The 18,995-nt window shown below is 35.3% G+C and overlaps 1 protein-coding gene across 5 annotated transcripts in view; it reads right to left on the bottom strand.

Annotated features, from left to right (window-relative positions):
• Positions 1-18,995, bottom strand: part of SLC41A1 (solute carrier family 41 member 1) — a 410,973-nt gene that overhangs the window by 101,137 nt on the left and 290,841 nt on the right. For all 5 annotated transcript variants that reach the window (XM_044076832.1, XM_044076833.1, XM_044076834.1 and 2 more), the window contains exon 9: positions 16,059-16,193. In XM_044076832.1, coding sequence (XP_043932767.1) covers positions 16,059-16,193 — 135 coding nt within the window. The remainder of the gene's footprint in view (positions 1-16,058; positions 16,194-18,995) is intronic.

Consider the following 18,995-nt stretch of genomic DNA (forward strand, 5'->3'; position numbering starts at 1 on the left):
AAGGTTTAATAAATGTTTCTAAGGGATGTAAAGACAAAAACACTTGGTTTCTTAAAGGACTTTGCTCCACCATCATTCTCTGCAAATAGCAATTTCAGCATGACATTCCTTGAGAACATTTGAATATCTATGATCAAATCAGTAACCAACACGCTTCGCTGGAATAAGTGTAAACGGGCAATAATTAATTGATAGTATTTAAGAACAAAATCAATACAGCGAAATAACTCCAAAAATATGTAACAACCAAAACTATTGCTGTAACAAGATCCAGCAGAGCCCAATCAGGAACCGAATGTAAAAATGCTCTTTTTTTTTTATTATTTTTTTTTTTAAAATAAGTTAAAATCAGTTTAAGCACTTTCATCTACATCTAGTAGACTTCACCAGAACATAAAATGAAGCTTACAATACATTTAAATATATACTTACAACCAATCAACAAACAGAATCAATTAAATCAAATGACTTAAGTGCACATGCTAAGTTAAACTCATTGTTCCATTTAAAAATATTGTGGCAATAATTCATTTTAAAATTCAACAAAAACACACCAATTGAATGGGAGAAAATAAATACATAATTTTATGAAAAAAGAAAAGAATGTTGACAGTAACATCAGTCTAATATATTGTAATATGTTATAGTCTTGCTTCAAGTATAGGCTTAATTGTGATGCTATCATTAGTACCCGGATATACTGTAGCATTTAACAAAATTTTCCATTTTATCTCTCTTCCCCCCCCAGTAAGGTCCTAATGTTCCCTCCACTGGGGTTAACCTTAACCTAAAATGGCAAATTTAAATACATCACAATTAGGGCTTGCTACACAATGACGAAAAAGTGCATTACTTGTGTCATTCTTCCTGATACTGTAGTAATGGTCATAGATCAAATTTCTAAGACACCTGTCTGTCTTCCCAACATAACATGGACAATTGCCACATTTCGCCAAATAAATGACATGTTTAGTTCTACAATTACCGATTTTAAACCCAACTAGTGTACTACTAGCATCACCAAACACTAATGTGTTCGCTTCCATTATGGCAAAACACTGATTGCACTGTCCACACTTTTTCGTGCCCTCCTGAATTCCTGAAGTGTTGCTTCTAGCCTTTTCAACTTCAAAAAACCTTTTAGGTTAGTAATAGTCTTGTACAAAAACCGCGGTTGGTCCCCTAATTTTTTCTTGAACACCTTTGTCACATCCCAAAATGTTCCAATTATTCCCTATAATTCTCTGTACATCACCTACGTGGGGACCACATTTTAAAATACAAGCTCTACTATAATTATTGATACTAGAATCATCTTTAACTGTAATACATGCCCGTGCTTCTTTGTCGGGTAACCTCGATTTCTAAACATATCCGCAAGTATTTCCATCTCTAACCATACGGGCAGCTCGAATACATTGGCCTTTAAGTATACTCAGTTTCTGACTCATAGGGTGACTACTAGAGAATTCAAGATAGGAGTTGCTGAAAGTCTCCTTCCTGTATATACTAGAGTTAAAACCATCAGGTGTATATTACTTATGTACGTGTCCAAATATGTAATGCCTGTTCTACTGACACTATACGTAAATTTGAAGTAATCACTAACTGCATTAATATCGTGCATAAAAATTTCAATATTCTCCATAGTGCATTTCCATAATATAAAAATGTCATCCAAAAAAAAAATACATATAGCAACTGACGTATTTGAATAATATTAGAGACTCCACAAACGAAAACTTGTAACGCAGTAGAAAACCAACGAACCTTGAATCCTGGTGTGTAGAAAAGTTCTCCTTTATTGAAATAGAACCAACAATATCCACAAACAGGAACAACGACTAAGCGCTTTCACCCTAGTAAGTAGGGCATCAGTAATGAATGAACACTACCATCATTCCTTATATAGTAAGCATTTCAGTAAATAAACCCTAATAAGTAAATTGCATTACATCATTAAATAATTAAATAGTTAATTAATAGCAAAAAAACACACTGTTGCTGCACATAGTCTATAAACGTACACATATGAAAAGGCTGGATATTTGTTAAACATCTAAAAAAGTTTTTACTTTCTACTTTAATATTTTTATAACTTTTATAGTATTGATTTAAACAACAGCTATTTTACGTCAGTAGAGACAGATACTGGTAAAGGTAAAATGTATTGTTTTTTATATATATAAAATAACCACAGTATCACAAAGTAAAAATGTATAAAACCAATCAGTCATAGTTAGGAAATAATGTATAATGTTACAAGGTGGAAATATTAAAATTATATAGGTTAACCTTTAACAACTGAAAAATAAAAATTAATGTCTATAAAATTATGTAAAATTTTTTATATAAAATATTACTAAAATTTGTGTGTATATATATATGAATATGTAACACAAAAAAATAAAAGTAATGTAAGTGTTATTGTCTTGAATATTTACATAATTGTATAAATATATTAAATGTAATGATTATAGAAAAAATTATTAAATAAATAAATAAATACTTATTTAATTAAATCTATATTTATAATTTATGAAGTAAAAAAACTGAATTAATAATAGTGTAAAAAATAGAATTAAATATGTTAGTTGTAATTAAATATATATATATATATATAAATATGTAAATATAAATATAGTGAACATATAATGTAAACAAAGACGTTAAAATATAGGGTGGTGTAATACTAGAAATACAATGTTAGATAAATTGCGATTTAAGCTTTAATATGCTAGATATGGAAATTTGTTCGTTAATACCAGGCCACATTGTGGCATTCAACCTAAGTTGCCACAAACATTCCTTGGCTTCTAGTATCATTTTGTCATCACCACCATTGTATCCTTTGTTATATGTTCCATCAATAATAAAAAATATAAATCTTTTAAAATTAAGACAATTGATACTGTGATTGTAAAGAGCACTGGTTGTTTTGTGTTTTTTTTATATCACGTAAATGTTCACTGATTCGTGTTTTGAGTTTTCTAATCGTTTTTCCTACATAAAACGCTTGACAGGCAGTACAAGATGCTACATAGACCACCATATTTGAATTACAGTTACATGCCCCTGGACATCTAATAGTCTTAGCATATTTATGAATAGAGAGGTAAGGACCATCGTTAATAAATCTACAGACGTGGCATGCTCCACATTTGTTCATTTTAGATTTTTTGTGCAATTCATAATTGGTATGCTGTTCAAACAAATTTTTTAAATTTTTACCTCTACTAAATGTTATTTTGGGTGTATTTCCCAATTTATCCATAAGTTCTGGATTTAGTTCAAAAACACTAGTCCAAGATTCGTGTATGGCGTTAACAATCTGTTGAGAACAGTGATTAAATGGTAGAATAAAAGTATCATATCTTGTGGTTAGGGATTTCATACATATATTAGTATCAAAGTCCAGAGAGATAATTGGTTTATATAATGTACACCTTTTAGTAGAAATTTCTCTACTAATCTCTTGAACAATATCAGCAGGATATCCTCTAGCCAAAAACATATTTATAATTTTATCCAATTCAAATTCAAAAGCTACATCATTACTAACAATTCTTGACAGTCGGACCATTTGTCCTTTAACTAAATTCTTTTTTTGATGCATCGGGTGACAACTGTCAAAATGTAGAAAAGAATTCGAATATGTTTTCTTCCTATAAATACCGGATTCAAACTTGTTGTTGCCCAAAAAAAGCGTAATATCTAAAAAATTAACGTTATTAACAAAAACGTGACTGGTAAATTTGAGAAAACTTGTAGTTTTACCCAAAAAAGTAATAAATTCATTAAATTCATCTTCAGATCCTTTCCAAAAAATAAGTATGTCATCTAAATAACGCAGGTATAACACTTTGTTCCAAAATCTACTGGTGGAAACAAACTCAGATTCCCAATAAGCTAAGACCAGGTTTGCATATATGGGGGCACACCTGGCCCCCATAGCTACCCCCTTTGTTTGTCTAAAAAAATTGTTATTGAAAAATAAAAATCTCCAAAACCAGTTCTAACATCTCAGTAAGTAATCGATGATCAGGACCATTGTGTTTACTATATTTATTTAGGCATGCTTCAAACATCTCCAAACCTTGATCATGGGGAATAACTGTAAATAGGTTGACAACATCTACAGTGGCCATTATGAATTCTGTTCTAAAATCAAAAGTATTCATGAATTGTCTTATTAATTCAAGGCAATGCCATGAATCTTTTAAAATGTGTGATATAGAATTCAGAATAGATTTACATTTAAAATCTATATAGGCTGCTAATGGTTCTGTCTTTGAACCTTTAGCTGACACTATAGGTCTAAATGGAGGGTTGTTCATATGCTTGTGAATCTTGGGAATCCCAAATATAGATGGTGTGATTGGGAATTCCACTGAGATGTAATTATAAGTTTGTTGGTCTATTCTCCCATCCATCAAAAATTCATAAAATAGCCAATCAATCTTAGTGTATGCTTGGTTGATCTAATTTCTACTAACCTTTTGATATGTTTCATTATCTTCCAACAAAGTAGACATCCTGTTATTGTAGTCAGAACTAAGCATAATAACTACACCCCCACCTTTGTCTGGTTTCATGATTCGGTATTTGTCTGAACCAGTGAGTTCTTTAAGACAAAAATTCTCTGATGGTGTCAAATTGTATTTATTAATAGTGTTGTATTTAGTGATTCTTCTGATTTGTGATTCACATAACTTTTCAAAGATCTGTATCATACAATTTTGTGGGGGTATAAAGGTGCTGTGACGTTTAAGACTCAATTGTCTAGAGTTCTGCACTGGGTCACCTGTGTTGTGAAAAAATATTTTTAAATTTAAAAGTCTAGTGTAAATTTTCAAATTTGTCAACACTTTACCTATGTCTAATTTGAATGTCGGTACAAATGTGAAGCCTTTACTTAATAATTGTAAACAGTTGTCAAATTTATGTCCTGTGAAGTTGTAAAAATTAAAACCTGAGAAAGAAGTAATAGAACAGTCAACATTAACATTATTTAGTACTTCATCCAAACAGTTCTCATTCAAATTGTTGACTGTCACTAACAACTCACCTATTCCCTGTGTATCTGGTGTTTGATTAGATGTATCAATGTTATTTTTTGAACCACTTATTACCTCACTATTGGGTTCTATATAAATATGATTTGTAGTGGTTATCTCTGCCATGAGTAGGTTCTGTGAGGGGGGTTGTTGTGATATCTGTAAGAATGTTGGTTGTGATGGTTCTGTTGTTCCCTTATCCATTCTGATCTCCTCAGGGATGGAGGTTCTAAAAAAACTGGTTGGACTTCATCATTGAAGTAAACTTGGTTAGCATTAACGTTGTCATTATTAGGAATAAGATCTGGTCTGTTCACCATAACTTGTTTTCGATTTTGAACTTGCATACTCTTATATTCCCTAAAGTGGGTATAGGCTTTGTTGTTGTTATAATCCCTACTGTCTCTTTCTATTTTGTTATTTTTAATGTCCAAACCCTTGTTGATGTACCTGTAAATGTTTTCTAACCTAAATTTGTTATGTTCATATAACAAATCAGCTTTGATGCCATTATCCAAAATATTCAGTCTCTCCTTTAATACATTCAATCTGTCATTATTGTTGCGAATAATCAGTCTTACTAAATCTAAACCAGTTCTATCGAAAAGTTGTAATAGTTCTGTAAATACTTCTGTGCCTTCCTGGAAGCAGTGTGGTAGCTTAAAGAGGCGTAACCCCTTTGGCACCTGCTTTAATTCGAGAGCATTCCAGGAACGCATTGTCCATCTGGAGGGATTTATAGATTCTTAAAATTTTTTCAAATTCTAATAGTTGGGTATTAAGCGTGCCCATATCTCTTGACATAACTTGCTGTCTCTTATTTAGAGATGGAGCTGTAAGAAAATTGTTTAAGTCCATATTAGATGTATAGTTGTTGTTATTATTAGAACGAGCACTGCGTGTTGTCTGATTCCGTTCTTCGTTGTTGTGAGATCTAGTCGACCTATTAGTTAGAGGTGGGGCATTTGCGTCTCCTTTCCCTGACATCACGCCATGGTTCAATGGACTTGTGGATGGTTGCCTAGTAACCGGCCTCTGCACACTTGTGTTAGGGTGTAGAGTGCAGCGTGAAAAGTTGCTCTTGAGATTCTGTTATCAAAACTTCACCCTCAGTTGCGGGATTTTTGAGTTGGTCGTGCAGCGTTTTAATTAGTTTATTAGTAATATCTAAATGTTCTTGCAAAAGTCGCTGCATATCCATACTATTACAAAAATGTTACTGAGAATCCGTAAACAATCAAGTGCAAAATAACCTTTAGTCAATAGTGTTTCGCAAAACAGAATGATGGGTAGTGTCGTATATAAATAATGTTAGTTAAAATTGTATAAAGAATGAACGGTACTACCAGTGGTTGATTCTGTTAAAATAAGTCCATACAACGCAACCGTAAAGTTCTATAGTGCACAGCTTTTGAAAAACCAGGTAGTACTTTGAAAAACTTCCAGTGAAAAGGTTCTTAAAAAACTTCTTAAGAGTAAAACTCTTGTTGCAATATTTGTAAACGATAAAATTGTGGATGGAAAGTTAACTTGGTGAACAAAACGTTGTCATCACATACGTAGTCATCACATACGTAGTTGGTCTATATATCGGAAACTCACCGGGATGCAAAAAGGCCGTCGGATAAAAAGTAATGTTAGAGACTCCACAAACGAAAACTTGTAACGCAGTAGAAAACCAACGAACCTTGAATCCTGGTGTGTAGAAAAGTTCTCCTTTATTGAAATAGAACCAACAATATCCACAAACAGGAACAACGACTAAGCGCTTTCACCCTAGTAAGTAGGGCATCATCAGAGTAATGAATGAACACTACCATCATTCCTTATATAGTAAGCATTTCAGTAATTAAACCCTAATAAGTAAATTGCATTACATCATTAAATAATTAAATAGTTAATTAATAGCAAAAAAACACACTGTTGCTGCACATAGTCTACAAACGTACACATATGAAAAGGCTGGATATTTGTTAAACATCTAAAAAAGTTTTTACTTTCTACTTTAATATTTTTATAACTTTTATAGTATTGATTTAAACAACAGCTATTTTACGTCAGTAGAGACAGATACTGGTAAAGGTAAAATGTATTGTTTTTTTATATATATATAAAATAACCACAGTATCACAAAGTAAAAATGTATAAAACAAATCAGTCATAGTTAGGAAATAATGTATAATGTTACAAGGTGGAAATATTAAAATTATATAGGTTAACCTTTAACAACTGAAATATAAAAATTAATGTCTATAAAATTATGTAAAATTTTTTATATAAAATATTACTAAAATTTGTGTGTATATATATGAATATGTAATACAAAAAAATAAAAGTAATGTAAGTGTTATTGTCTTGAATATTTACATAATTGTATAAATATATTAAATGTAATGATTATAGAAAAAAATAATTAAATAAATAAATACTTATTTAATTAAATATATATTTATAATTTATGAAGTAAAAAAATTGAATTAATAATAGTGTAAAAATAGAATTAAATATGTTAGTTGTAATTAAATATATATATATATATATATATATATATATATATATATATATATATAAATATGTAAATGTATAAATATAGTGAACATATAATGTAAACAAAGACGTTAAAATATAGGGTGGTGTAATGATCCTAGAAATACAATGTTAGATAAATTGCGATTTAAGCTTTAATATGCTAGATATGGAAATTTGTTCGTTAATACCAGGCCACATTGTGGCATTCAACCTAAGTTGCCACAAACATTCCTTGGCTTCCAGTATCATTTTGTCATCACCACCATTGTATCCTTTGTTATATGTTCTATCAAAAATAAAATATAAATCTTTTAAAATTAAGACAATTGATACTGTGATTGTAAAGAGCACTGGTTGTTTTGTGTTTTTTTATATCACGTAAATGTTCACTGATTCGTGTTTTGAGTTTTCTAATCGTTTTTCCTACATAAAACGCTTGACAGGCAGTACAAGATGCTACATAGACCACCATATCTGAATTACAGTTACATGCCCCTGGACATCTAATAGTCTTAGCATATTTATGAATAGAGAGGTAAGGACCATCGTTAATAAATCTACAGACGTGGCATGCTCCACATTTGTTCATTTTAGATTTTTTGTGCAATTCATAATTGGTATGCTGTTCAAACAAATTTTTAAAATTTTTACCTCTACTAAATGTTATTTTGGGTGTATTTCCCAATATATCCATAAGTTCTGGATTTAGTTCAAAAACACTAGTCCAAGATTCGTGTATGGCGTTAACAATCTGTTGAGAACAGTGATTAAATGGTAGACTAAAAGTATCATATCTTGTGGTTAGGGATTTCATACATATATTAGTATCAACGTCCAGAGAGATAATCGGTTTATATAATGTACACCTTTTAGTAGAAATTTCTCTACTAATCTCCTGAACAATATCAGCAGGATATCCTCTAGCCAAAAACATATTTATAATTTTATCCAATTCAAATTCAAAAGCTACATCATTACTAACAATTCTTGACAGTCGGACCATTTGTCCTTTAACTAAATTCTTTTTTTGATGCATTGGGTGACAACTGTCAAAATGTAGAAAAGAATTCGAATATGTTTTCTTCCTATAAATACCTGATTCAAACTTGTTGCCCAAAAAAAGCGTAATATCTAAAAAATTAACGTTATTAACAAAAACGTGACTGGTAAATTTGAGAAAACTCAATTTATTGTATATAAAAAATTTTACATAATTTTATAGACATTAATTTTTATATTTCAGTTGTTAAAGGTTAACCTATATAATTTTAATATTTCCACCTTGTAACATTATACATTATTTCCTAACTATGACTGATTGGTTTTATACATTTTTACTTTGTGATACTGTGGTTATTTTATATATATATAAAAAAACAATACATTTTACCTTTACCAGTATCTGTCTCTACTGACGTAAAATAGCTGTTGTTTAAATCAATACTATAAAAGTTATAAAAATATAAAAATACTAAAGTAGAAAGTAAAAACTTTTTTAGATGTTTAACAAATATCCAGCCTTTTCATATGTGTACGTTTGTAGACTATGTTCAGCAACAGTGTGTTTTTTGCTATTAATTAACTATTTAATTATTTAATGATGTAATGCAATTTACTTATTAGGGTTTAATTACTGAAATGCTTACTATATAAGGAATGATGGTAGTGTTCATTCATTACTCTGATGATGCCCTACTTACTAGGGTGAAAGCGCTTAGTCGTCGTTCCTGTTTGTTTGTGGATATTGTTGGTTCTATTTCAATAAAGGAGAACTTTTCTACACACCAGGATTCAAGGTTCGTTGGTTTTCTACTGCGTTACAAGTATTTGAATAATACACTGTTAAAAATGTGTTCTTCCTCCCAATTAAGTAGCACAAGATTGGCATACATGGGGGCACAAGCTGCCCCCATAGCTACTCCTCTCGTCTGCCTGTAATGCTCACCTTCAAACCTAAGACTATGTCCATGAAGTCCAATACAAGGGCCAATTTCTCCCAGGCAAACTGGAGTATTTCTGAAAACTGTTGCCAAATCTAGTCATACCTTCTTTCTTGGGTATACTCGAAAAAAAGGTTAACATCAATAGTTAAAAAAAATTAACTTCTCATTCCACAGATCATGTTTAAGACGACCCAAAAAGTCCCAAGAGTCTATGACAATATGAGGGACTTTACTATATATAGGTTTTAACCACCTATCAATCACCTTGCCATAGGGAAAAAAGTCTTTCATTTGCTCCTTGAAATTATCAGACGAAATGGGGTGTCTTTAATGTCTGTGTACCTTGGAGATACCTACTATTGTCGCCAGAACAGGAAATGTAACTTTCAAATAATTATACAAATTAATATCAATTCTACTGTTAAGAAAAAATTCAAGGAACATTTATAAGATGATGCTCTATATTCACCTCAATGACATTTCGTAATTCCCTGAATTGTGTAATATATCATTAATTTTATTGATATAATCATTAAAATTGTATAATACACCACCACCCCTCCCTTGTCTGGTTTCATAATGCATACATACTTGCTTCCACAAATTTCCTTTAAAGCCAGATGGTTCTTCCTTACTCATTATTAAATTTGAGTTTAGTTTTCCTACTGTTCTTGTAATACCTATACATCTGGTCTATGACCACATTTTCACAAACTGCTACTGTATTATTCATAGGGGGATATGTATGTGCTTTTCTTCTTGAAATCAATATTTACAGCCTTGTCTTCATTCTCCTGAAAAAGTAAACCAAGATTACGTTTCCGTAAGAATAACAAATTCCACTACACTGTCCACTAAATCAAAATTAGTGTTTGGGACAAATTTCATCCCTTGTGTAAATAGTAGAATGTTCCTTCAACTTAAAATCAGTGTAGTTGAAAAATCTTAAAATCTCTGCAACAGGACTTTACTTCATTGTGTTGAATAATCTCCTGTTCAACTACATTCATATCTAATAATTTACCCTGTACCTCACTCTGTTCTGTTGTTGATCTCCCTTGCTTTGCCATTCATGGTTTGTATCCTCGTCCCTGTTCCCCCCCTTGCCAATTTTGGTTTCTCCCATCTAAAAAAATCATTTTCTGGGTTCCTCCATTGGTTATTTCGCCTATACTTGTAGTTCTCCCTATGTTTGTAATTGACTGCCTGGTTAGCTTGATATGGTCCCCCCTACTTTTCTTTGCTTGTCCCAACTATATGCCCGTTTCTTTTCATATTGTTCCATGTCCCTCGAGTTTACTGCACTTCCTATCAAACTGCTTAGTGCTGTGTTTATCCACCCAGTCATATTGTTTGTTATAAAAACTCTCCCATTCACTAAACAATAAATCATGTGTTATAACTCTCATTAAGCCTTTCAACATTGATAAACAATTTAATTTTTCATCATTACATTTAATTAAAAATTCCATAAAAGTATAACCAAATGAATCAAACATAAAATTACTTTGACATTTTTTTCTTCATCCAAATCAATTCCCATTGGGGGTGTGAAAAAACGTAACCCCGTAGGGACTACTTTCAACTCAAGACATCTTTTTAAATACATGTTGTCCATTTGCAGTCCTTTGATGAACCCAGCATTTTCCCAAAGTCTGCTATGATCTCTTTTAATGTCCTGTCAGGTGCAAAAAATTCACCTGTATTAACAGTTTTTCTCGTGTTGTTGACATTTGTACCAAAATCAAATTTAATTTCAAAGAAAGTTTCTAGTACAAGCGTTTTGTTACCAATAACATACTTTTTCATACTTTTTGTCAATAGAGTCAAACACAGTAGCTTTGGGAAGTGTGTTGTTAATAACGCCATAAGTCTTCTTCGGTGCAGTACGTTTTGGTCTAGCCCCTGATAAGAATATAAGCATCCCCGTTGCATTTCCTGAACTAGGTATATTGTCAACAGGAGAGCAGTTGGCTCCAATGACATCGGCAACACCATAATTAGAAAGTCCAGACTCACAAATACCTCCGTTTCATTGCCCGTTGGGTATAGAACCTGAAGTGGAAGCTGAACCATTATTCAGTGTATGGCCCACAATCCGTCATTCTGGCTGGCTCATCAAATCAATGAGCCTCGACAGTTCACCTTTCAAGATAGCCATTTCAGACTACAACTTATTAAATTCATCCTTCCTTATCTGCGAAAGTATTTCATCAATGGAATCCATGATACACAGTCACCACGCAAGAACAAAACGATAAGCAAAACAACTCCAAAAATATGTAACAACCAAAACTATCGATAGTATTTGCCAACCGAATAATTTATGTTTATGCCTGAAGCATCTTTGTAAGGATGCAAAAGCACTTACTAGTTTTGGATGAATGCATTTTATTTTGTAACCTCTAGCCGTATTTGTTCAGACTTCATTTCTTTTAGTTTCATTTGTTTGTGACTAAGCACAACTTTATCCTCAAGAATTTCTGTCTTTTACATTACATATGGAAACACCCAGAATCCTTGCAATATCAAGCAAGCTGCTATAACTGCCAATAGTACAACAGAAATATACCAAGGGTATCCATGGATGTGAAAATTTAAAGTTATAAAAAAAGACTAAAACATCTGAACTTGCACAGTTTCTCTTACATATATCCGAGAGAGAGACCCTACTCAGGTATATAGGGCATTTAGTGACTACGTCTGGGAAGGTCTGGGGTCAAGTAAAAGTACTACAGAATCAACCTATGTAGGAGATTCTATAAGAATGAGAAGTGTACTGTTTGGTTCTCTGCCAGAATAGATTATGCTTAATGCAATTTTGGTAGCATGTTCCATGCAAGTACTAGTTGAGATTTTTAAGAACAGCCTGGATACTTAACTATGGGAACAAATGTTTTGGTATACTGGCAAGCTAGAAGGGCATTAATGCCCATGCTTGAAATATTTGTAGGCATGTATGTACTTGGTAAACACCCTGGGGGCTGTGGTGAGTCCAGTGCACAGCTCTGAACTGGTAATGACTGGCTCCTAACCAGAAACGTAAACAACTTCTGGGTCATCTGTTCATCTTTATATGATAGCACGCATCCTGAAGGTCTATTGTGCACATCCAGTCATCCTTGCCCAGAAGTGGGAGAATGGACTGAACTGTGACCATCTGAAACTTGCTCCGTTTAAGTTGCAGAGATCCAAAATTAGCCTGCAGTCCCCTGTCTTCTTTGGCACTAAAAAGAACCTTGGGTAAGTTCTGGAATTTCTGGTCTGGTGGAACCTCTTGGAAGACTTTTCTAGTAGCTTTTAAATTTGGATTGCTGCTTATTCCCTCTGAGTGGGTGCAAACATTGGGGATTTTTCTAGAGTTTGGAGGAGGAAGGGAAAAGGGATTTATATAACCACTGGAAATAATCGTATGCACCAAAGTACCTTTTGTTATATCTAGCCAGGCTCTCTGGTGCAGAGATATTCAACCCCCAATTGCCTCCAGAGGTAGACAATTGGGCCTCCTTTCAGGAGTGCTGGTAAGGTCCAGAGAAAGAATCTCTGGACGTCTGGTTTTTATGGGCCACCTCTGCCGTGGGGGCAGCGACATCCATTAGAGTTCCCTCCTCGGCTTCTGGGGGAACGTCCTCCATGTGTGTCCTGAAATGGACCCTGAAAAACTTCTTGAACCACATATACCAACCACCTAGTGGATTCCTAGAAAAGGATCTTTGAGGTGTCAATATATGCCCATGACAGACATGATCTTTCCATCTTTTTCACAACTAGACAGTGTGTACTTCACTTTAGGGCCATAGATATGCCATCAAAGGGAGAGTTGATGAATGAGGACTTGAAGGGCTCTACTAAAAATACAGAAGTGCATTCAGGGATGCCTTCTGATGGAAATGCCTGAACCCACTGCTCGAGGTTCCTTCGGCTATATGTGAAATCAGCCTCATGGAAGAATTAGGAATGGATTTCAGGGTAGCCAACTGAGAAGTCATGGATGACTTTTTCAGTAACATCCTGAGAGGGTATTTGACAGCTCCTTAATCAAATCCCCGTGAAGTCTTGTTAAATGTGCCAAATAATTCAGTCATCTTAGAATGAAGGCAGATGAAGCAAAGACATTTCCCAAATCTGTCCATCACCCGAGACTCCCCGTTGGGGGGGGGGGGGGTGGACAGTGGAACTCTTCTTGTCATCAGCGGCAGCCACCAAAAAAAACTTGCCAACAGGCACCCCTTTTCCCCAAAAAAACTGTCTGTCCACAGGTGGTACCATTATCTTATCTGGTCTCAGAGGTATATATGCTCAATGGAGTCTGGTTCCTTCCACATCCGCTAAGATATCAACTCAATCAGCAGGCAGAGTCACCCAGGAAGTAGACTATCCAGTACCAAAAAATCTCCAGGAATACAGACTTCTTGGACAAAGGGTTGCTGGTCATCTAGCCACCTCTCTGCTTAAGGGATTTCTAGGATGTCTCCGAATGAGATCTTCAGGTGGTGACCATGGGGACCATCGCCTTCATCAAAATCAGTATATTCAGTGAGACTCCTCTGGCGAGTCTAGGTGCTTCATCTTGCACATCTTCAGTACCTCCTCACTGGGATTCTCTGGACAAGTATAAAAAAAATCAAAATTCCCGGTGTGGAAGCCTGGGGTCTTAGTACTGGCGATCCCTGGTGATCCCTGTGGAAAGGCATGGTAAGGCTCTGAGCATAGAGACATCAAGGTTGCAGACTTTGGGGATCCTTCCATTCTGTCAAGGCACAGAAATCTCTTTACAGCCTCATATCACCTTGGAGAAAAAGGAAGACCTCTGATCCAAAAAGGCCAGCTTTTGGACCGCAGCCTTCCCCCACTGAGGGCAACCCCCCCCCCCAATGGTGAAAGCCAGAGCTCAGCCATCCAGTGCTGGGACTCCAAGGTGCAGAGATGGCTCCGAAAGCTTTGGAGAAGACCACACCTCTGATCAGACCGGTAGGCTTTGGGCTCAGAGATCTCCAGATCTGACAGGATCAGAGCACTCAGAGAAAGCTTCCGATCAAAGGATAAAACAATCCTCCGATCCAAGCCGGAAGGATCCGGATGGCTAGGATGCAGGAGGAAGTGAAGAGGAGGAGGAGGTGGGAGGTGTAACAGAACAGACCTCCTGACCCAGAGGGGTCGCAGCCAAAGTAACACCTATCTGTCCAGACAGAATCTTCCTAACCACTCTGTCCACATCTCCCTCCGTGATACTTCTGGAAGTACAAGTGCAAAACACCGAAGGGGACTTGGGTCTGTCCAGAAAAGGGGAAGGTACCACAGAGGGTACAGGATCCACTGACTGTGAATACAGAGTCCTTGGTAAAATAATAGTTGAAGGACCAGCAATAGTCAGTTCAGACTGATTCTGTTGGAACCAGATCAGATAATTTTGGTCTCCTCGGATCTTTGCAAGACCTCTTCCTTGAAGGATTCCAAAGCAGAAGAGGAAGGCGGCTTCGGAGATTAGGACTTTGTCTTGGTTTCTGGAGACTTCTCTCCAGATATATCCTCTCCAAAAGATGAAGGCAAAAGGCCTTCAAGAATCAATTTGTTCTTGCACGCGTCCAACACCCTGGGGTTTTTATCTGTGGCAAGCAGAACAATCTTCCTGCACGTGAAGCAGTCCTAAACAGTACACACAAAGTGTAGCCATCTGGTAAGGAGAGATTATGCCCACACACTGTACATTTTTTTAAAAGCCTGCCAGAGCTTTATCTGCCATAATGTCACACCAACGAAAGTCAGAGAGAACATACAACTATTTCTATTTTTTTTTGTTATTTTTTAAAGAGGGATAAAAGGGCAAAAAGAAAACAGAGTTACAAACAATGGTACAAGAAAAACTAAATAAAATGTACTATGGAAAGGATACAAAACAATAGTATCAAGAGGTACGAGAGTACAAGTAACAGAAAACCAAGAAATTAAAACACAAGACATGCAAAAAAAGATATGTGATAGTTAAGGGGAATACTTAACATAACATAGGAAGAAGTAAATAAAGTTTTTATAAACTTTATAATATCGCTTGAATGTGTTAGAAACTACATCTTTCACTGAAAAGCAACAAACGAGATCTGGGGTAATTGGGGTTGGTGCACTGTGGAGAGGGGAGAAGGCTCAAGAGTTCTTGGTTGCCATAAGCTTTAACAACAGTCTAGGATCGGAGGGATGAGAGCAGAAATAATCAGCTAAGGACAGAATGAAAATTGGCATCTGATGACCTACTTCCTCAGTAATGCTCTATGGTCTTTAGTGCATTTAGGCAGTGTTACCAATTTGTGAGCTGTCAAGATAAACAAATACAAAAGTCACTTTTAAAACATTTTTTTTTTGTATACAAGACATCGGGGCACAGCCACCATAAGAATTTGGAGCTTGCTATTTGAAAGCCTTCACTATCATACAAAAAAGTTATCTAAACAAAGTAATACAAGCCCTGCATGATCACCTAACCTGCAAGAGCCTTTGGAGCAAGTCATTAAATTACAAAAGTTATACTACATACCTGAACTGAAAAATGTACTGCATGGACTTGGACACTTTTTCCGAATGTTACCAGACTCCTTAACAGGCAAAGCGCACATGTGCAGAAGTGTTGAGATTCGGCTAGCTTGAACAGCTACAAGGTTCCCACCAACACCTTAAAAAAATGCAAAAAGCCTTAGAATTTTTTAGACTAGCCTTAATAGTTTGCTTCTACACCATCACACCACAGAAAACACTTCATTCTTCTAATAGGACAGTTCACATCCCCTTTGAGAATGCCAGACACCTGGCACTTTTACAAAGTAAAAAGTTACACTCAGTTTATGACATTGTGTACACTTCAGCCACAGGCTAGTGCATGTACGCAGACCATGCAGCAAAGAAGTGCACAAGTTGCAGAATCTCTGAAAACTGAGAAACTAGCTACAGCACCTATGTATCACTCTGCAGAATGCAGGACACACCATGTTTCAGACCGTTTAATTAGGGGAGTTGGATGACAACAGGGATTTCAGTATAATTTTTGAAGCATCTAACATACCATGTACACACACCTACACATTCAAAAAGAAATTAGAGAAGCAAGAGAATTTGCAGTTAAGCTTAGCAAGTAACAATGAAAGTTCAAATACCTTAAAATTATTGAACTTTAATCAAAAATTCTTTTAAAAATTCAGCTGTAAAAAAACAGGTTCATGGCTTAAGAGCTGAACCTACTAGGTGCAACTTTACAGGAGGTCCTTGATCTGAAGTGAGATGATGGGCTCAGAGGCAACTTGAATGGAATACCTCCAATGTACTTTGCACATATGAAAAGATAATCTATTAATGAACACATTATACCTTTCTCCTTTCTTATGCAAAGTACTTCCAATAATTTTAACATTTACTACAGATAAGCATGTTTTGTTTAACGGAATATATCCTTAAAACAATCACATCATTTCAATGTTTCACTGTGATTTTCTGTAAATTACTAGAACAATGGTGTAAAGCAGATTAGTCTTGCACCTTTCCAATGGGAGAAAAAAGGTTTCACCACTGAGCAGTATGGCCTTCTATTACAGAAGTTAGAGGTCTTAACTCAACTGCCCAGCTGGGGTGGCAACAGACAAAATTGAAGAATGTTAGTCACCCTAGGTACAGCTAAGTATTCCTACACTAGCCTGAGTCACCACAACTGTAAATACAACTTCCGCACCTTCAGCTTCTACAGGTGTTCAAGATACCTCCAATAACAAACAGACTGGGTTCCTCTCTGCACTACAAATAGTTCATCTTACCAGAATAGGAAAACTAATTCAGCCTCCATCAATCTAGCTATGATTTGACTATGCCTACTCAAAGATAAGCCATAACCCACAAAGCACAATAAAGCCACAGGAACTAAAACTTTAAATTATGCCAGAAATTAATGGCCACAAGTACTCTTTCCCAAATAAGGTTCATCTTCAGGTACAAAACATCAACTTTTTATACCTGCTATAAGTCTTGTTTTTACCTGCTATAAGTCTTGTTTTTTTTAAAGTCCATTTTCTTTTGAATTTTTGAAATCTACATCAAAAATATCAAGTATGAATGTCAGTCTGCCCATTATAAGCTTTGCTGCTGAAGACAAATCTGTTGTGGCTTGACAAGTAATTCTGCGATTGGACAGAAACCCACAACAGTTTCTACAATCTAGCTTCATTTCTGTGCTGGGACCTCTTGTTCGGAATCTACTTTTTTGAAGCAGAAGCCAATACTGAAGAGCTGAAGACTGCAGGCTAGGAACAGTTACTGAATCCCAAAATGACTGTCATCCTGCAGGAATGTTTATCCGAAATAACTGGTGCCAAAATCATGGACTGAAACTAAATGCTAAAAATGTATTATTGCATCCTTTCACAAGTCAAACTATCCCAGGGAACTACCATAGTGACAATTACTTCCCAAAGAGTTGACCCAGTTGCTCAGGATTTGGCAGCTTGTGTGGACAGTGTCTTAACTTTTGATCAACATGAGTCTACTGTAGGAAAAATCCTTGTATAGTGCACAGCTTATAAACAAAGGGACTGTGTCTAGATCTAGGGATCTCACTGGCCTCCTTTACACAGCCCTCATTAGGCCAATCATTGAGTACAATACCACATTTCCCATGCATCTGTCCAAATGCATACAACTGGAACACACACAGATGTCTTACTAAAAGGATACAAGGCCTAAACAAGTCCTTCAGACTCAAAGCCCTGTCACTATACTCTGTATTCTACAGACTGCTTAGAGGTGACTTGCATCTGGCATACAAGGCATCCTCAAACTCATTACTGCTAGATTTATTGCACATCAGGAAGTCAAATGGCATCAAATACTCTGTCTAGGCATCTAAATCTCTTCTGCAACATCAGAATGGTTTAGAGAAACTGGTACATCTTGCAGAGCATACCACTGCTGTGGAATTGACTCCCCATCCACACAGAACAAAGCTTATCCCTGTCCATACATGAACACAACTTTTGGATGGGAAACAGAAAAATTACACCAGGACTGCCCCCAGTACTACTAACGGACAGAATCTGTTCCTAAATGCTTTATCTCATGCATGGATCCCCTCAAATACCTATGGTATGATTCCAGTTATTTTCATTAGGGGTAATAATTATCAACCATGGGATGGTTAAGGCCAATCTGTAACCAAATGGGATAGGTTAATTAGAGCACCAAAAGGGAAACTTGTGCTAGGCTTAAAATGGCCCACAAGGGCAACTAGCCTAGTACTCAACTATGAACCTATTTCTTAATCTCTTTCTTCAAAATCCCTTCCACCCTCTATCACTCTGAGTAAGCATAAAAAAGGTGCAGTATTTCATGCAAACTCCACTTTACTGTCAAATTAGCAGAGGTCATGAAAATTCCATTACCAGGGCCTTAACATTTCACGAAGGGCATGAATGGTAATACTGTCTCAGTTTTTTCT

The sequence above is a fragment of the Protopterus annectens genome, chromosome 7.part0 (assembly GCF_019279795.1).
Source record: "Protopterus annectens isolate FY-2018-M chromosome 7.part0, PAN1.0, whole genome shotgun sequence".
In the NCBI taxonomy this organism is placed as follows: Eukaryota; Metazoa; Chordata; order Ceratodontiformes; family Protopteridae; genus Protopterus; species Protopterus annectens.